Genomic DNA, 20,010 nt, shown 5'->3' on the forward strand with positions numbered 1-20,010 from the left:
TAAGGTTGGAAACGGCCTCTAAGATCACCAAGTCCAACCAGTGACCCTTTCCTTCCATCCCCATAGAATTATTGAGGCTGGAAAAGACCTGCAGGGTCTCCAGTTCCATCTGTTGACCCATCCCCACCATGCCCACAGAATCAGAGAATCATTAAGGTTGTAAAAGACCTCCCAGGTCACCAAGACCAACCACTGACCCACCCCCACTATGCCCAAAAAACTACATCCACAAAGTGCTTTATTCTGAACAAAACCAGCTCTAACTCATGTGCTTCCATACTGTATTAATTTGCTACATATTTTGGTTTTCTTGTTAATAAACAAAGCAATGCCACAATCGTCCTCCAAACACATAAAACACTTTTGACACCGGACAATACTTCCCGTAACACGTGTTAAAAGTGTAAAAGGTACCATTAACCAAAAGGAATGTTAACAAAGATACATTGTAAAATACTCAAGAGTGGGAGAAGTCAGAGTTTTAGTTCACATCGAGGTATTAAATAGATATTGCTGGTTTCGCGTGGAGGGAGGGAGGCTTTTGCCTGGCAAAATAAACCTCGTTCTGTCTCAATCCCCTCACACAGAAGGAGAAACATTACCCAGACTCAGTTTCAACTCACAAACATGCAGAAATCCCCCCAGAAAATGAGATGAGGAGAGTTCAGAGTCCCTGTGCCGCTCCATTTTCCTTACAGCGATCTCTCAGGGCAGCTCAGCACCATCGTTGCTCTGGTGAGCAGTATTTGGCATTTGGCTACCAGAGAGCTTTGACATCGTGTGTGTGGTGGTTCTTTTAAATCCCACAGTATAATTAGTGCAAATTAAGAACAGGGAGAGGAGGGTTAAACAACCAGATGTGGGTTTAAGGGAGAAATGCGCTGGAACTCTTCTACTGTAAGTCCAACGTTCAATCTTGTTTTGCTTTCCATGGCAAAAGTGGAAGAAAGCAACTCTCAGAAGTCCTTTGGGGTTGTACAAAAGCTTCCCATCACCTGTGAATTATTGCAAGACAAATGTGCTTTTTTTCCCAATATATATCTTTCTTTTCTAAGAGGAATCATTTGTGCTGTTTGGCTTCCTCCAGGCACTGTATGGGAGAACTGCACCAAACTGAGCCTGGGTTATTGCTGCTGAGCACTTGCAGCCCTTCTCATGCCCATCTGCAGCAGCTTTGCCCTGCTCCTTAATCTCCTTTTATCTTTTTTTGCAAGGATTTGAGTTTTGTGCCACTGGGAGAGCCCTGCACGTGGCTCTCCGCATCCAGCAAGGAGCAGAACAAGCATTTGCAGAAGAAGAGCCCTCCGAGGATGCTGCAAAGAAGCTGCCGAGTCCTGTGCATGGGACGGGGCTACCTGAGTGTGCCAGCATCGCAGGGGCTTGCATTTTTGGGGGTGACATCAGGGCATGGCAATAGCTACATTCTGCCCTGTGCAGAAGGACGGGTTGGCTCCTGGTTGATGCTCCTCAAGAGATGGGAATGTAGGGTTTGGAGCAGGATGGCCTTTGTGCAAGCTTCTTGCAATGAGAGCTGCATTCACAGCCTTGCTGGACCTTCAGAAATCTCCTCCAGCCTCTGTTCAATCATCAGCCGGAGGATGGAATACCTGGAAAGGCAAAGGGAAAAGCTGAGCTGAGAAAGAGTGGCTTCAGGAGACCAGCATGTGCTGCTCTGTGGATGGAATCATGGCATTATGCGGGGCTGGCTTCCTGAAACCATCCTTTTTTTTCAGTATAATGTCAAAAGTTCAGTTTCCCACCAGGAATATAGAACACTGATTTGTTTTCAAGCTTTATCCTTTTTAAATTGGAAGAATAAAATTGCTTTTTAATCATTTTTATATATAGAAAAACCCATGAATGTCAGAGTTTTGGAGGGACTGGAGCACCTCACTTCCTTTTTGAGAGCTCTTCAAAGCAAATGGAGCTGAGAGTCCCGATGCTTCCAAGTTCCCTGCTGCATCTGCTTAAGCAGAGGTCAGAGATGCTGAGGCTGGGAGCCCAGACCTCCTGATGGGCCGTGCACAGACTGCAGCCAAACTCTGCCCCAGGGGAGCACACTGCTGGGAGCTGACGCTGCACCGCGAGCCTGGCATTACTGCAGGCATTGGCTCCAGTGCAGCATTTCTGCAGCAGCAGCAAGCTGCTCTTTTCATCCACATTGCTAAGAAGGCTCTGGATAATGCAAAAAGCAACAGCTTGTGCATGCATTAGGGATGCTGCCTGCCTTGCAAATCAGTCCCTGGCCCCCAGCTGAGCTCCCCAGCAGTGCCCATTAAGCTCAGCACCTCCCCTGTGCAGGGCACACTGTGCATACTTGCGCATCAGCTTCTTCACTTCGCGGTCCTCCTCCTCCTCCAGCTTCTGGATGAAGCTCCTGAGGACGGGCATTTCGAATTTGATGTACTGTGCCACCTGCAGGGCAGAGACATGTAGGGAAATCTCCACTCTGTCATCCCAAACCTGGATCCTTCAAGTTTCAAGGGAGAGACACACACACGCACACTTCCCAACTGTGCACACAAATGCACACAAAAGTGCCTCGTCTGCTCCGACTCGGGAACAAAGCCACACCAGGGGTGCAAAGGAGCCAGCAGATGGCACAGCAGAGCTGATTCCCATGAGCGGCTCTTTCCCAGCTGGGACAAAAAGGAAATCGTTTGTGCCAAAGGATGCGGAGCTGAGAGATCCGGGAGACAGGAGGCAGATGGAGCACGGCAGATGCAAAAAGCAGGGAGCTCTGCATCCTCTGCAGGCAGGAACCCACAGCTCCATCAGGTGCTCTCAGCCTGGCCCAGCCTGGATGCACACCCAGAGACTGCAATTTCTGCAAAACTCCTTTTTGGAGGCGCTCACCCACATTTTCCAGCCCATGCAACCACTGGGGGCACTGAGAGGCAAAAAGCTTCCCCCAGGGCAAAACTCACATCATAGGTGACCTCCTCCACCTGGTCCTTCTCCATCAGGAAGACCTTGGAGACCTGCTCACAGGGACCCTGCAGGACGCGGGCGATCAGCGGGTAATCGGTGGCCCTCAGCTTCTGCTTCTCTGCAACACCAAAAGCGCTGTTTTTACAGCAGCAAGGCCACCAACGGGCCCAGCTGCCCCCTCCTGCAGCCTCACCTCCACTGGTGTGCACGATGTAGAGCGCGAACTCCTCCGCCGAGTTCTCAATCTGAGCACAGACACCAAGAAGCGTCGTGGTTGGATTCGGGATTTTTCAAACAAACAAGCAGAAAATCCCATTGTTTTGCTCTCCCATTATATCTCGTATCCATGGAACTCGAGCTCCCCATGATACCCAGTGCAAGGATCTCCCCCACTTGCCTTGAACTTGTTGAGCAGCAGCTTGAGCACCTGCGGGGTCGTCATTGTGCTGTTTATCCGCACGTTGGTGATGGAGCCGTACGCCGGCGTGAACACGGATGTCTGTAGGGCACAGGATGCGTGTCACCCTATGAGTGAAAACCAAAACCCCATCCACGGTGCCAGCAACAGATCACCGGGTCTCACCTTGTGGTTGTAGAAGTGCCCGTTGATGGAGAAGCGGTGGCGGCGGATGCGGCGCTGCTCGCTGGGGGTTCGGGAGCTGCCCCGGCGCCGCACGCCCACATCGCTCCGTGTGCGCAGCAGCTGGGGGGGATCTTCTGGCTGCAGCCTCGTGGTGCCTGGAAAAGCCAGGATGGGGCTGAGGAGAGACAGGCAGGCAAACAGACAGAGGGACAACTCCCTGCACAAGTTGGACAGAAATCACTTCTTTGCTCTGCTTTGGGTCAACAGTAAGCAACAGGGTCAGCAAATAACCAACGAGGTCAATCAACAATCAGTGGGGTCAACCAAGAACCAACAAGGTCCACCAACAATAACCAATGGGGCCAACAATAACCAACAGGGTCAACCAACAACCAGCGGGGTCAACCAGCAACCACCAATGGAGTCAATCAGTAATAACCAATAGATTCAACCAGTAACCAATAGGATCAACCAATAACTGATGGTTCAACTGATAATCAGCTGATAAGCAGAGGGGTCCTAGATGGAATTGTCACAACACACATTGCAAGGTAAAACAGCCATAAAAGGTGGACAAATCTCCCATGGGATTTACTCTCCCCCATCTCCCAAATGAAGCTGTTAATTCACAGTCATTGCATCCATCCATGCCACCACCTGGATAACACTCTGCCTCCTGGGGACTCGAGCACCTTCCTTGCTCCTCCATAATTTAACTTTTTTTTCCTCTCCCTTAATGAGAGCAAGAAAATGAGGCCAGAGCTTCAGATCTCAGCATGAAGACTGGCCCACGTCCAGATTATTATAAACTCACCCTTCATCCATTTTTAATGAACCCCTCCAGCTCAAGCTGGTGTTTTAATTCAAAGCATGTCTGTGCCGAGACAGTCTCCTGTGTGTGCTGTTCCAGATGCACACCAGTGACTAAGCACTCACGAAGAGCTGTGCATGCACATTATGCTCTGATTTTGCAGGATTCTGGAGAAAAGCACAATAAAGATTTCTTTCTGTGAGTCACATCATATGCCTAAAGCAGTGGCAGGCAATGCATAGCGGATATCGCCCCGCAATCTGTAACAGGTCTCCAGGGCAATAAAAACAAAAGAGTCGTGCACAGGCAGAGCAAAATGAGGAAGGGGAAGCAGGAGGAGGACTTTTGCAGATCTGGAAGCATTGCAACGGCTCTGCTCCTCGCTGGTTGGGAAGCAGATGAGCAGTAAAGCTCAGAGCTGAAAGTATTATCTGGCTCTTATCTGTCTCCAGGATGCCTGGAGCACTACAAAAAAAAAAAACAAAACAAGCAAGGAACATGTGCAAAACGCCCTGACGAGTGGCAAAATGCATAACGTGGTTTTATGGTGTCCCATTTGTTGCAAAAATGGAGAGCAAAGTTGGTGAGCAGGTGGTGGGACTCAGCCCCGGGGGGGTTAAGGAAGCCGCAGGGCAGGCAGCGCTCTGCAGGGAGGAACAGCCCTCAAGTCTGACCTCAGGGCACACAGCAACGCCGTGGGGAGGGTAAAAACTTTGCAGAAATGTTGACTTCCCCATGGTAACAGCACTGCACAGCAGCGCTCATTATTCCTCTGTCAAAGCGGAGCTGCTGGGAAGGGGAAGCAGCAACATCCTTTTCCCGGTGCTCCCAGGAGGCCTTTGGCTCCATCCCCCTGTTGCTTTCCATCCTCCTCTCCCACACCTCCACCAAGGGCATTCCCCAGAGCAAACTCTTCAGGAGGGTTTTGGGTCAGTGCGATTCAATAGCAGCACTTTGGCAATGGTTTAAGAGAGGGGGGACACCGATTTATACCAAAAGCAAAGCACCAGCTTCTGAGTTTTGCAAATAAAACCGGAGCGTCAGTAAGGAAGGCAGCACACACAAACCCAACTCATTCTCACCTGCGTTGCTGCTGGCACCCTCTGCCTTCACCGTGGCATCCACATCTGTCACCTGGATGTCTGGCAAGGTGCTGGGCTTCAGCACAGACCTTGTAAAATAAAAAAATGGGGAAAAAAACAACATGATTTTTTTGCCTCAGGGCCTCACATTGTGATTTTGGACCCACAAGCCCATCCCCCACTGGAGAGCAGGATTTTCATCCTGGTTTGTGGTTTAACCCTGTCCATCTCACACCTTTGCACCCCTACGTGCCCACAGCTGAGCGCACCCAATCGCACGAGGCTGATGCTCTGAGCAGGATGGACCCTGAAGTGCAGCCACCCCCTTCTTACAGATCTACACGTTGCAAACCTCCTGCACGGTCTCTAAAACGCCCAGATCATGCATTTATTTTTCCATTTGCAGATATCTAAGAGACGAGCAAAAAGCACTGCAGCGCAACCCATGGGGACACCGCTCTTGCTCACTTCATAGGGTCCCACGGGTGCTCATAAAACCAAAGAAAACTCTAAAACTGTCCTGGAGAAACTGCTTGCACACAGATTAAAATTCAGTGTAAAACTCAGTGTGCATTCAAGTGAAAAATGAGACTTTTTGGAGGAGCTTCTTGGGGTCTTCACAAAAGGAGTCTTTGCAGAGTGAAAACAAGAGATCTCACTTTGCCCCTCTGCACGTTGCACACTGGGGAAAAAAGGAGATTTTCTGCACAAAGCAGTGAGTGAATGCACCATGGACTCACTGGTGAGTGCAGTTATCTGGCTGTGGAGGCAAAGAGCAAATATTTACAGCCCTGGGGCCTCACCTTCATTAGGAGAAACGATTTATTACAATTGTTACCGCATGACCAAACCCTGATGCCAATGACTTAATTGGGATTGCTCCCGCTGGGGGGGCTGCATACCACGGCTTGGGGCATTGCTGCACTCACCCGTGTGCCCCCAGGTTGCACCCAGAGTGCCAGGAGGAGGAGGAGGGCGGCGGGCGGATGCGCTGGTTGTCATCCTGCATCTGCAGGCGGATGGGTCGCCGAAGGCCCCATGAGATGTTCAGCAGCCCCTCAACGATCAGCTCACCTTCCTCCTGCAAAGAGCAGAGCGATGGGCACGGCCCCCCTGAGTCCCACAAAAACACCAGATGTGGAGGAGCAGCAGGAAAAGGGGTGGGAGGAGGGTTGGGAAGTGGAGGAGCTGGTGGTGGTGTGAAGGACAGCGGTAGGCTGGATGCTAGCAGGGTTCAAGCATAGAATAACATCATTAAGGTTGGAAAAGACCTCCAAGATCACATCAAGTTCAACCACCAACCCACCCCCACTATCGCACACATGGAATCAGTGAGGCTGGAGAAGACCACCAAGATGCCCAAGCCCAACCCATCCCACCATGCCCACTGACCACGTCCCCAAATGCACATCTCCACAGTTCTCAAACACCTCCGGGGATGGTGACTCCACCACCTCCCTGGGCAGAGAGGACGGAGCTCCTTCCATTGCTTCCCAGAGCCAGGATCAGAGGCGCTGGCCGCAGACTGGAGCACAGGAGATTCCCCTGACCAGGAGCACTGCTGTTCTGCACAGTGCCAGACGTTGCGGTGGCTCCTCTTTGGAGATCTCTGAACCCACTTAGACATATGTGGTCCTGGACACCAGCTCTGATGGTCCTGTTGGATCAGGATGGGACCAGAGGGACTCAGAGGTCCCTGCCAACCTCAGCCATGCTTCTGTGGGAGAGTTATGGGGTTGGGGGTTCAGCTGCCCCCATATTTGATCAGCGAATATCAATGAACTTTGCTAACAGGCATTTTTAGGACCTTGCAAATCTGAATCAAATCTGAATCATCATTTCTCCATTGAGTGTCTTCTGACGGAGAGAAGCCTGCCTGGTGCCCACCCTGGTTCCTCACCTCCCGGTGCCGCAGCTGCAAATTCTGCCCTTCATAGTAGATGTTGTATGTCTTCAAGTGCAACAGCAGCTCATTTCTGTAAGAAAATGGGAGAGGTGCTGAGAAGATGGGAAAAGTGAGTATAAAGGCTTCATTTGGGAAAATGTGGGTCTTCTGCAGCCTCTAGATCTCCATTACTGGGGACGTTTGCTGTGGGTTCAACCAGGTGTCCCTCCAGCCATTGGCAACTGTGGTTTTGGGGACAACCGTGCCATTCTCCAGCCTTGTAAAAAGCAGTAAAGAAGCCCACGGGCCCTTGGTGGAGTCAGTCACGAGGCTGAAAAAGCAAAATTTAGGAGTGTTGAAGCCCTTGGGTCATGCTGGAGTCACAAGTTATCACAAGTTCATCAGTTTGGCTCATGGCACCAAACCCTGACCTCGTGTTCAAATTAAAAGTCTGAGCCCGACTCTGGCTGCAAATGTATAATAATGATAGTGATGATGGTAACAATAAAGACAAGGCGTCCCAGCACAGCTCTGAATCACTGGGAAGCAACGAATGACAGCATAAAGCAGTCATTAATTCAGCTGAACTCAGTGGTGCTCAGCATTACTGGATCAGTGACAAGATAATTACAGGATCTGAGGTTGTCACAGAACTGTAGGGCTTGGAAGGGACCTCTAGAGATCATCAAGTCCAGGGGAGAAATATTGCACGTAGGCTTGATCACCTCCAAAGCAGTACCTGAAGCTCAGCAATTGGCTTGGTTCCGTACCACAGAGCAGTTACTGGGCTAGAGTAGGTTGTATTTTTTTTTTCCCAGCAAAAAGTATTTCAGCAGAAATTCTGAATGCTGTTCAAACCGCTGTTCACGTTCCTAAGAAAGCAATTCAAAATCCCCTCAAAAACCCCTTTGAATGCTGCCGGCTCGTTAAGAGGAAGTGGCCATTCTTTGTCCCAGAAGGGCAAAGAAATGGAGTCTCCAAAAGAAATACCAAATAAACAGAGAGGTTCCGAATCCAATGGTGCTGAGAAGGCGAAGCCAACCCAGTGCAAACAGCCACTCAGGTGGGCGGCTCTCCCTCAAAGTCCAACACCCCACACATTTGGAGACGCCAGCCAGCAGCTGTGTGCATCTTTGGGCGTCACAGCTCCACAGTGCCTCTTACTTGGAGATGAATTTGTCCTTCCCACAGGGGACCAGGTACTCGCAGCTGCCGTACTCCATCCTCAGGCTCCTCTTTCATCAGAACTGAATGGCAGAGAGACAAAAGGCGTTACTGCCTCTGCGCTATCGCATCCCAATGGCAACGGGAAACAAAACCGGGTTGGGTTTGGGAGAAGCCCCTGGGGAAAATTAAGGTGCTCCTCCAGCCGAAGCCACGGGCGGGGAAGCAGGAGGAGAAATCAGATAAGGGAGAACCGTTGTAAACCCGCTGAAAATTTAATACTGGCGGAGATACACTTACTGCAACATTTGCATTTAGAGCAGCCTCCATCCATGGGCTGCAGGGCCAGCCATGACGAGGTGGAAATAAGTGGGATTTGCTCCTTTTTTTTTTCCCCATTTATTTTACAGTTCTTTTAGGAAGCTGTGGATGGATCCAGCTCAATGCCTGTTCGTGCTGTCCCAAAATGAGGCAGTGTGCATGACAGCTGGGCTCACACTACAACCACTGCATTGGTTTCTTGCTTTTTTTCCCTTTTTTTTTTTTTTTTTTTTTTAATGCAACACCCACTGAATTTTTGCATTCCCTCCAGTGCCAAAATATTCCATCACACTCATGCAAACCCTCAGGAACTGCGCCTGCAGCCCAACCTTTGAAGTGGTTTGGCCTTAAAGCACGAGGATGTTTTCTGGAACCTGCAGACCGGAATCAAATGAGAACTGGGGTGAAACCTTTGGGGTCACCCATTTGCTTGGAGCACTTTGCAAAACCAGAACTGGAGAGAAGCTGAACTGCAGCTTCAGGGCGGTTTCAGGCTATGAGGGGTGGCTTTTTGGGTCTTGCTTTTTTCCCACGTATTTGCACAGATCCTTTTTCTGAGGTCCCCTCACACAGAAAGAGAAAATAAGGCAAAAAAAACCCACTTGATGCACAAATTGCAGTTTTCTCCACTTCCCACACTGCCCAGAGCTTCGCAGTTCCTTCACACTCCAAAGCTCCAAGAAACAAAACTTGAACTGCAAAAGCAAAACTCCAAACCCACAGCGATGTGCAGAGGGATGGGTGATTCAAGCAAGGCCACGGGACAAAACCTGTGTCAGAGGAAACCAAAGACCCGAGGGCAGCAGCAATCCTTATCCCAAGCTCACAGCAAACAAACCACGCAACGGAAAACACTCGTGGTCCAATGGAGGGAAGCATTTACAAAAGCAAAGCAGAAAGCAGAAGAGAAAGCCGCCCTGCAAAGATCGCATCTTGCAGCGGAAAAGCTGACGAAGCCGCGCGCTTCCTGAAGAGCAGCACTGCAGCCCCACATCAGCACAAGGCCTTTACCCCATCCACGTGGTTCATCACAGCAAGAAAACGGGGAAAAAAAATAATGACCCTCCATGTGCATGGAGAATTACATAGGAAAAGGGAATGCTGATGGTGCTGGGAGAAATCCTGGCACAGCATCCTGGCACCAGAATTTGGGTTAAGCCAAAGCATTGGCAGCTGCAGCGCGTGGAGCAGTCAGTGCTTTGCTCATCCAATCCAGATGATGGAAGTAACCATTAAGGGAGGATAACATTGCCTGGGTCATGCAGAAACACCACCAACAATACCAAAGCGGCCAAAACAAACCCCAAACCCTTCACAATGAGCGCAGAGACATAAAGGGCTGAAGCCCAACCCCTTGCTTCCTCACATGGGGCAAAATCATGGCAAAACAAATGAATAAATCAAAAAGCACCCATTTTGAGGCAGAAGGGGAGCCCCCAAAAGTGTTTTTTTCTCCCCCTGAATGCTTGCAGGGTGGAGCTGGATTTCCTGTTTACCGCCCCACAGCGCTGCCACCTTTGCCTCCGTCATCACATCCCCTTCCGAGCAGCCAGGAACGGGGCAGTTCTTCCTTTTTTGGGTCTCAAGAGCATCAGGCTGAGCAAAGAGTGGGCAGCTGACAGAGATCCCCAAACTGCAACCCTACAGATTTTTTGCTGTAGCTTCGGTAAACCTGAAGTGCTGGAAAGGACCCCAGTACAACAGCAGGGAATCTGCGTGTTGTCCATTCGGTTGCCCAACCTCTGCAGTTGGCATGGCCGGATTTTCCAGGCACCCCCATGCTTCAGCTTCCCAGTTTTGATGCATTTCCTTCACGTCTGCTACAGACTGAGGACTCAGCAGCCTGGGGGCTGCATCGATGCTTTAAATTAACCAAAGCAATGCTCCTGCCCCAGTGCTCTCTGCCTACAAATAGGACCCATCAGCCGCTGCCACCATTGCGTCCGATCCCAAACGTAATCCCTCCTAGAAACACCATTCCTAAGGTCCTTTCCCTGACCCCCAGAGTAGATCCCCATCTCCTAATCCACAGAGGGCAACCAAGCAGCTGCTGCTGCAGAGCTCCTGAGGAGCTACCCAGCAAAAAAAAAAAAAAAAAAAAAAAAAAAAAAAAAAAAAAAAAAAGAGGGAAAAAAAGAGAAAAATATCCAAATATGACATTTTCAGTGGGAGAAAAGGGATGCGGCCGTTTCTGCAATCAGAAGTGCATTTTGGGGGACACTTTCTTGCTGCTTTCAGGGCGGAGAGCTTTCCCATCACACAGTGAGGGATTGTGGGAATATCCCAACCCTGCGCTGCTCCTCCTGCCCTGATTCTGCCCAGGGCAGCACAGCATCAGAGCATCCATCGATCCCAATGCAGAAGCAAAGCAACATCTGCAGGCGACAATTATCCCCTTTAGGCACTGGGAGAGGCATTGCTCGGTGATGGGCTCCGGCTGCACATCCTCACCCACTGCAAGCAGATCCCAGCAGCACTCCGATGATGGTTCCCACCAGCTCCGGTCCAAATGTTGGTTTTAAGCAGGGATTTCTCCCGAGCTAAGCGGGAAGGTGCGGCGGTCCCATTGTTTTCCAGCTCTGCTATTGTTCAGCTCCGTCCTGTCAAAGGGGAGAGGAGGGAGCGGTGAGCGGTGCAGAGCTGGCGGTGGTTGGGCGGATGGCACAGGGCTGAGCGAGCGGACCCTTCGCTTGAGCTCACTCCCCCCGTGCAGAGCCATCGGCCGTCAGCTCTATGGGGGCTGCAGGGAATGGGGCTGGGGGGCTCAGCTCGGGTACGGGAGAACCGGGGGGAAGGGTTAGGGGTCGCGTGCAGGGCTGGGACCCCGCAGATGGGTGCTCGCAGCTCCCTGCTAACGCAGCCAACTCCACGAGTGAGGGCGAAGGCAGCGATGAGGAGGTGACACCGCCGGGAGGGCAGGGGGCTGTAAAGCCACCCTCCGCCTCGGGGACGGGGATGAGGACACAGATGGGGAAAGGCAGAGAGATGGGGATAAGAACGCGGCCACCCCGTCCGTCCCGCACTCACCGCCCCGCACCGCGCTGCTCCGCGCCGCGCCCGCTGTCCGCGTGGGGCCGCCCCCGGTGGGGCGGAGCGGGGCGGAGCGGGGCGGGGAGCGCGGCCAGGGCTGCAGGGAGGGAGGAGAGGAAGGGAGCCTGAGCTTCCTCGAGTCTCGCACCGCATCCCTGCGAACCCAGCGGTTCCCTCGGCTGGGTGATGCCCGGCTCCGGCAGATGGGGGTGCGCAGGAGGGGGGACCCAGGGGACGTCCCAGCTGTGGGAGTATGATCACAAATGAAGTCTGTCTTGTGCACCTGGGTGTCCCAAAGGTGCCCCATCCCAGGTACCAGGACTGCATTCCAAAAGGTGCTCCATCACGAGCACGAGGGCTGCAATCCCAAAGGTTATTTCATCCCAAGTATCAGGACTGGCTTTCCAGTACCAGATAATGGCATGGCAATGCCAGAGGATGCCCCGTCCCAGGGACTAAGGCTGCATTCCCAAAACATGCCCTACCCCAGATGGTAGGACTGCAATTCCAAAGGATGTCCCAACCCAAGTACTAGGACTGGGTTTCCCATCGCAAGCACCGTGGCTGAATTCCCAAAACATGCCCTATCCCAAGCAGCAGGCCTGCAACCCCAGCCACCCAGGTTGGAAATACTCTCACCATCAGCTCCAATTTTGTACAGAACACCACATAGGCTAAACTCATGCGTTGAAATACCCCAAACCCTGTGATATTCAGAACCAGATCCACGCATGCTCCACACTGCCGTTCTGCCTTTGGGATGGTGTTATAGGGCCAGCAAACAGCCATGGGGGAGGGCTGGGGGGGCACAGAGGCACTCAGTATTCTGTCGGAGCAGCAGAGCCTTTGTCTGCTCCTGACCTTTCCCACTGCTTTGTGGCTTCCCTGGCTTTTTTTTTTTTTTTTTTTTTAAAGGAATTTAAATAGAAACAGCCCACACTGGGGGAAAAAAAATAAATAAAAAGCCAGGAACAAAGGAATCATCTAAACAGCTGCTTTAGCAAAACAAGCAGCTCTTCACAACTGCAGATTGTAATCAGTGTGTGTGTAAAATATGAGGAGTTCAGGAGGAGCCATCTGGCGTGGGGAAACACTGACATGGCAAAAGGAGGAGGGAAGGGGGGCAGCAAAGGGGGATTATTGGTATTCCAGCAGCATCTTTGGGGCTGGCGGAGCTGAGAGGCCCTTTGTGGCCGCATGGCAGAGCGGAGCAGAGCTGCCATGCTGCAAAGCCCTGAAGTAGGGGCTTATCCCTAAAGCAAGCAGAGCAAAAAACAAGAGAAAATTAAGAGAGACGCACCCACAGCAGTGAAACACAATGGGAACCAAACCCACGTGGGAAAAACAGTAAGACCCCAAATTCTGCCCCACTGCAGTCCTACAGGGAAAGGATGCTCTGAAGCTGAAGTTTCCCCTGAGCTGCTTTTCTGTGCAGTGAGTGTGAGATGAGCCTTCTACATCTTTGCACTGGGGGGATTTGCTTCTGCTCCCATATGGAGACTGGGTGCGAGTTATTCAGACCCCAGTGGAAGGCACCCAAACTCTCCCAAGTTCCCCTATTTCCCCCCAGACTCAGCACATCCAAACAACATCCAAACTCACTTTTGCACCCTGGCTGCTCTCCAGCATTTCAGCTTGAAGGCCCCCGAGCAAGTCGTCCAGAAACACCCATCAATGCGGTGCACGGGGCTCTCGTTGGCCCAGCAGCGCCTGCTGGCTGCTCGGCAGCCTCCAGGAACCTGACGGGAAGGGACGCTCTCGTCTAAGGTTCAGCTGACGGCTAACGGGGATTTCTTTGCTGTGTGGTCACCACCCTCATTGCAGGATGGGCCCAATGTCTCATTCTGAAAATCATTCTGAGAACCTGCCCAGCACAAAGCCACTCGTTCTGGGATGCTGAATCTGTATTCAGGCAGTGCACAAGTAGGAAACTCAGTGATTTCCAGAGCTCTGACCTCGTCGGACAAAGGCTTAATTGGGATTAAATCAGAGTGGTTCTCATTGCTGCTCATAGACACAAACCCACCCAGCTCCCACTGCTGACTGGGGTGGCTCTTTGCCATTCCTCTTCCCATCTGTTGCCCGGTGGCCGTGCAGCTTTCAGGCTGTGGGCTAAGCCTAAATGAAGGGAGGTATTTGGGTGCCTTAATTAAAATTAACTCAAAATCAACAGCAGCTCAGACACCCCGAGAGCTGGCAGAAGACTGAAGGTGCTGTGTGCCCACACGTATCATTCCAGCCAACAGCAGCACTCAGTTGGGGACCGAGAAGCTACAGAGCGCCCAGTTGAGGCAAGCGCCCAACCCTAAGGCTTAATTTCAATCAGGAGACCAGCAATTAGCTTTGCTGCATGGACGCTGCCTGGAAAGGCATCGGTGTCAACTCTGTGAGGGTTCCACTGCTCCTTGGCTGCCTGAACGGTTCTGACACGACACACAAACTGCAAATGCTGTCACTTCCAGCACACCAAGATCTGGGCTGATCAAAGTCTTCACGATAAGAGCTCTGCATCAGGGAGCACCTGCAGCTGTGCTGCTGGAAAAGCACTTGCTGTGATGAGACAGAGGTCTTGGCATCATCTGGATTCCCCATCGATTCTCCTTTTGGGAGGTGTGAGAAGCAAGGAGAACAGCACTGCGCCCAGTTGCGTCTATGCCCGTGTTTATTTATACTGAACAGCTTTAAAAATACAGAATAAAATAGCTTTATCTACTATTATTCACAACATCTGGTCCAAATATTACATTTTTAAATATTTGTTTAATGAAGCCATGTTAGAAAAAAATACGAAATTAAAAAAAACTCCATAAAAGAATTACACATCTCAGAACAACAAAAAAAGGGGGAAAGGAGGGAAAAAGGAAGAAAAACCCTCTTGCTTAACAAAGAAGTTTTACAGCCAAAGTCAGTCACAAAAAATCGTGAGAAAGAAAGAAAGATTTATCCCCACTGCCTAAGAACAGTCAATAGTTTGTTACGCCCAAGGTTGTCATAAAGAGACAAAGTACAAGAATTTGGACTGGCAGCAGGATGGCTGACCTGGAAAGATGTAAAAAATGCCAGATAACACACGAGGCAATTCTAAATCTCTCTGATATCAATACGTACGGATGACAACGCACAGTCACAGTCGAATCAGAACTAGACAGGAATAGCTGGGATGTTTCTAAGCACAGATCCCCAGTGCAGCCCAGCACTCAGCCGGATGGACTCGTGGGCAGAAGCCGAACACTGGCAAACTTGTGGCCTCCTCCAATACTGTAATGACCTGTTGTAGCTGCAGAAACGTGAGAGCATTGCGTGTCTGCCATCCCCTGCCCCAAGAAGGCCGACGGCCTCGGCAAGGAACGGTGCAAAGCCCCAAGTGGGACAGGCGGGGGAAAAGGGAGACGTGAGCCGCGTACTCAGGCAGGTTTCGGTTGAAGAAGGCCACATCAGAGGAACACTCTGGGTTGTGCTGGTCTGTCACATGCACCGATACGCCGATGCACAAGTCACGTTAAGCACAGGTTGTATCAGATGGTGCGAACATCCAACGGCTAACTGAAGCCACTGGAAGCTGGCTGCTATAAACCACGTGTGCCTGCAGGGCTGCCTGTCCACACGGGAACACCTTCTGCCACAGACACACGACTGGTATCAACAGCACCGAGGATTTCAGTTTGCAAGAGCCAATTCTGCACCGGAGTACTGAGATCTCAGTAGGGAGATGAACAAAGAAACCCTTCAGTTTTTGTAGGAACATAAGGATGGGTAAATAAAGTATACACAACTACTATAGATTCGTCAATGAAGAAATTCTACCATCACATGACATTGTCATGACAATCATACCACTCCCTCCCAGGAAAACTGCAGTCATTATCCTGAGTGGAAATGTTATTCTTAATATATGGAAATAAAATACTGCAATATTCATGTACAAACCAAGTTGTCATATTTCAAGTCAGTATTAAAAGGCATAAAGCAAATTCTGGGTTTAAAGGTTGAACTTTCTGAGCGAGGCAACCGCTCACGTCCCGCCAGCACATTCCAATATGACAACATCAGCCAGCCACAGCCGAGCTCGCCTTGACACCTACATTTCTGTAATTTGTACACACTTGCTTTAGGAAAACGTGTTTCGCCATGTTAGCAACAATCCTTAATTTAACCTTAAAAAAATACAAGAGCGATTACAAAAGCCTGAAGTTGTGTCCTTTTGCACACGTTTTAAGCCATCTCTGATATGACAAAGTGATACTTCTACCATGAATATTTGCCCTTCCACCTCAACGCTTGGTCAAAACGTCTCACTGCCTCTTTGCTCGTCCACCAGCTGTTGTCTGCTGCAGGCAGCTTTGCTCAGCACTGCGCTTTGAAGGCAGGCAGCCACAGACTCGGACCAGCACAGTGCGTGCAGCCTCATGTGTCAGCCATCCCCAGCTGCCCTCGCACTCTGAGCCCAGATGGAAACATTGAACAGAGAACTCAAGTGCTGTTCAAACCAGCAGCAACTGCTGCACTGCAGCTCAACCCGCGCTCCTCCAGGTGAGGGCATTTCACACCAGCCACACTGAGACTCAAATGTAGAAAAGTGGACGAGGGAGGAATATTTAGGGTCCACGACTGCCTGCCACTTGCACAAAAACGGGGGCAATGTCAGTGCTTCCCTCACAAAGGAAAGTAAGCATTGCATCGCACTGCATCTTCGAGTGGCACCCTGGGACTGCTCCAGGGGCATCAGGAGAAAAGGGAGCTCCTCTTCCCAAGGCAAGTTGCCTGTCAGCGCTGTTCTTTGCTTGCCTCAAAGCTCTACAGAGATGCATGCTGCAATACAAAGATTCAAGGTGCAGCAGCTGCATCAGAACCTTCCCTGCACATCCAGGGAAACATCACCAACACCATCATCACCTTTTGCTACACATTACATTACACATGCTTCAGCAGATCTCCACTGCAGAACTGAGGCTCACCTCTCATCGTTCGTGTCTGTAGTAAGATTGACAGTGTCACTACACACAATACAGATCTGGTTACAAAAATGACTGCTAACTACAACTATTTATCTTAGTGTTAACTGAGTTAAGTGGCTAGAAAAGCAAAGCATGCCAGCTAAATGCTACTGCACTTCTCAGCCAGTCCACAGAATCAGCATGGGAGAAACAAAAGCTGAGAAAGAATTAAATCCAAGTTGGATAGAGTCATCTGGATTCACCTCTTTGGATAGGCCTGGCCCGTGCCACTGCAGAGGGGTGGTTCTGCCCCAGGAAGAAGGAAAAAATCCTTGGATTCATTGCCTTAATTTAACCCACGTGTCACAAATCACCTTGGTAGTTCTTGCTGACATGCTCAAGTGAAGACAGTGCAGCACACAAAAAGCTTCACTCCATCCAAAGGTGAGAGAAGATCACTATTGCTCAATGCCTTCTCTTCAATGTTAAGCATTCACATCCGGGGGGAAGTTGAGCAAAGCCTCAGGACACAGCAATCACTGTTGTGCTCAGCTCCCAGGAGCTTCAGCATTTAAGAGGTGGCAGTGCACTGAATACCAAACCTTTGCCTCTTTCAACATTTTTATGACAATCAACTTTGGCATTTTATGTGACAATGACCACCACACATGGCTGGATTTTCCCTTCTTTCCTTGCCCATTCATTTTAACTCCTCCACCTCTCTCACACATCTTTGGTTGCACGTGAAGTTGGGAAATTTGGAAGCTCTGAGCCACTAATTAGAAGTCCCCACATTCAAATCTATTTGTAAGTGGATGTGAAAATCTAACGTCTCGCTACCTGTAGAGGAGAATCTCAAATGACAAAAATGACTTAGTTTTAAAGGCAAACCAACCTTGTCTATGACACAGTAACTCTTCTGACTAGCTTTCAAGATAGACCGACTGACACAAAGACTGCAAACTACTGAGAGTTCCCTGAAGCAGGAACAAACACATGCTTTGTTATGGAAAAAAAAACCAGAATTATTTTACGTTTCTGGAAACAGCCATGACATGCTGAAAATGGATGTCCATGGAACCATTCCAATCCTACGCTACTCAGTACTGATCCATAAAGCTCCTTCCTTGCCCTCCCCACCCCAACCCATCCATGCTTCAATAACCAATAACAAATTCACGTGGAAGTAGACTCAGAAAGCAGAGTTCCTGCGCTCCTGTCCAGTAGTCAAACCTCGATAAATATACCAGTGAATTACAGGATCTACTGTTACGTCTCTCCAGGAACACAAAACGCAAGCACTGTAGAGCATACTGGCCTTGAAATTACATTACACTACATTTCCCTGATGATCTCCACAGCTTAAAAATGCTTTTGGGGCCACACCGAAGTCTAAAACTAACTTGCAATAGTAAGAACATTAAACATGAATGAAACTTTTAATTATGAATGCATGATGAGCATCAACACTCACACAACATCAGAGCTGAGACTATTCCAGGAAAAAAAAATATCTGAATGGTGCCCTGGTTGGACCCAATACCCGTTAAACCATCCAGTGGATGAGGACATCAAATGTAGTGTCTCTGCCATTCAAGATCACTTCTGCAGAAGTAGCAAGCTTTTACAGTAATCCCACAAAGAGGTAAAAAAAGAGGCAATGCAACAGAAGCCAGTCACAGGCAGCACTGGATCTCAACATCCAAACAAGAAATGCACAGATGCACACCAGTGAAAGCTGGTTGCCTTCTGATCACGTGCACACAGGTGTGAATCCCTCTGAACCACTTCTGCAGCCTTCTTGTTTAGGAAACATCCAGCTGCATCCATTCATTTCCCTGTCAGAACTGCTATCAGGCTCCACCTGGAAGTTAAGACTCCCATCTCTACAAAAGTCAAGCTACACACATCCTTCTAGAGAAGACCTACTCCTGGACAGCAGTTGGGTGGTTAGAAAGCCAGGCAGAAAATGGAGAAATTCAAAAATGCAGACTGATACGACATGAGTGATTCTTTCTCAAGCAAGAAGCCAACAGAAGTCATTCAGAGTTTTCACAGGCTGAGTTCTTATGGAAACTTCTGTCTTAAGGCTGGACATCTGACTGAACCATCAAGCCATCTGAAAAATAGTCTTGGGATTTGCCAGTTTAAACTAAGTCTGGTTTCCAGGGATCTGAAACTATGGAATGTGCAAATCAGTGGTCAGAAACAAAACAGACGTGATTAGGCATAATTACAATTATTACTTTTTCCTTTTTACAGGATTCAGATTTTCTGGCATGACTAACATTGCCAGCAATGAGCGAGCCAAAAAAGCCAGCATAAATGACTTAAATAAAACCACCATAAAAAGTAACATTCTCAACAGCACCTACATACTTCAGGAACCTAAGTCCCACCTAAAATAAGCAGACTTGGTACGCAGGTATCGATAGCTTTGGACAAAAGGAAGAAAAGGAATCCAACAGAGACACTAGATCTGGCTACCACCACCCACAACAGGAAAGCTTTTTTTCTCTCTTTTTTTTCTTTTTTTTTTTTTTTTTAAATCTGTCTCAGCTCTGGTTCCAGAATTTAAATGCAGATATACAAAACATATATTTTAATGCTTCTTAATCAGCAAGAAACTGCAAATACATCTTTTACTACAACTACATAATATAGTTTCAACTAAGGCTATACTGTAGCTTCTGAGTCTTCATCTGAACTCCTGCAGTTACTGCTTTTCCTGAAGCCTTTCCACGTGTAACCCATGAAGGTAGGACTGATGGGCAGGAAGCTGAAACACCTGTATTTTTTGATGAAGTTCATGCCAAAAGGCAAATCATACGTTTCCATGCCTTCCAATGACTTGCTTCCTTTACCAACCCCTTTCTTCCATTTCCGTATTCCCCTTTCTTCAGGACTTCCTAGAAGTAGAGAAGTAGAATAAATAGGTACACATACACACACACCAGGAGGAAGAGCAGAAAGAAGACAAGCCTCAAGACTCAGGCACCTCGTTCAGTAAAGCACTGGGAGGATCTTCTACGAAGAGGAAATAAAAATATGGAAAACACAATTACGTATCTGGAAGTTGAGGCAAATTTTTGCTCTCAAAATGGAATATTCTGAATCCCAAAATATTTTTACTGTGTATTCTGGAGAACTCTGGAGCAGGCTCTGGACTGGGCTCTGATCCAGCTGTGGATGCCCCTGCTCATCACAGGAGAGTTGGACTGGATGACTTAAAAGGTCCCTTCCAACTCTAAGGATTCTATGATTCTAAG

General features: G+C 49.4%; 2 protein-coding genes across 11 annotated transcripts in view; both read right to left on the reverse strand.

The window, feature by feature from the left end:
- Positions 1-260: 260 nt before the first annotated feature.
- RASSF2 (Ras association domain family member 2) lies at positions 261-11,845 on the reverse strand. Of its 2 annotated transcripts, XM_042886764.1 has the most exons (13): positions 11,805-11,845; positions 11,229-11,377; positions 9,380-9,547; positions 8,457-8,539; positions 7,308-7,383; positions 6,337-6,488; positions 5,408-5,496; positions 3,515-3,669; positions 3,329-3,430; positions 3,125-3,176; positions 2,928-3,049; positions 2,318-2,415; positions 261-1,607 (listed from the first exon to the last, which is right to left on the reverse strand). In XM_042886764.1, the coding sequence occupies exons 4-13, from the start codon at positions 8,513-8,515 to the stop codon at positions 1,538-1,540; spliced, it is 975 nt and encodes a 324-aa protein (XP_042742698.1). In that variant the 5' UTR covers positions 8,516-8,539; positions 9,380-9,547; positions 11,229-11,377; positions 11,805-11,845; the 3' UTR covers positions 261-1,537. The 2 variants fall into 2 exon arrangements, with proteins under 2 accessions (XP_042742698.1, XP_042742697.1); XM_042886763.1 differs by lacking the exon at positions 9,380-9,547.
- Positions 11,846-14,451: 2,606 nt separating this feature from the next.
- SLC23A2 (solute carrier family 23 member 2) overlaps positions 14,452-20,010 on the reverse strand; it is a 50,942-nt gene continuing 45,383 nt past the window's right edge. For all 9 annotated transcript variants that reach the window (XM_042886724.1, XM_042886719.1, XM_042886721.1 and 6 more), the window contains one exon: positions 14,452-19,650. In XM_042886724.1, the coding sequence (XP_042742658.1) occupies positions 19,418-19,650 (233 nt within the window). In that variant the 3' untranslated portion in view covers positions 14,452-19,417. The remainder of the gene's footprint in view (positions 19,651-20,010) is intronic.

Source organism: Lagopus leucura, unplaced genomic scaffold (genome assembly GCF_019238085.1).
Source record: "Lagopus leucura isolate 7727_CA_CO unplaced genomic scaffold, USGS_WTPT01 Super-Scaffold_100062, whole genome shotgun sequence".
Taxonomy (NCBI): domain Eukaryota; kingdom Metazoa; phylum Chordata; class Aves; order Galliformes; family Phasianidae; genus Lagopus; species Lagopus leucura.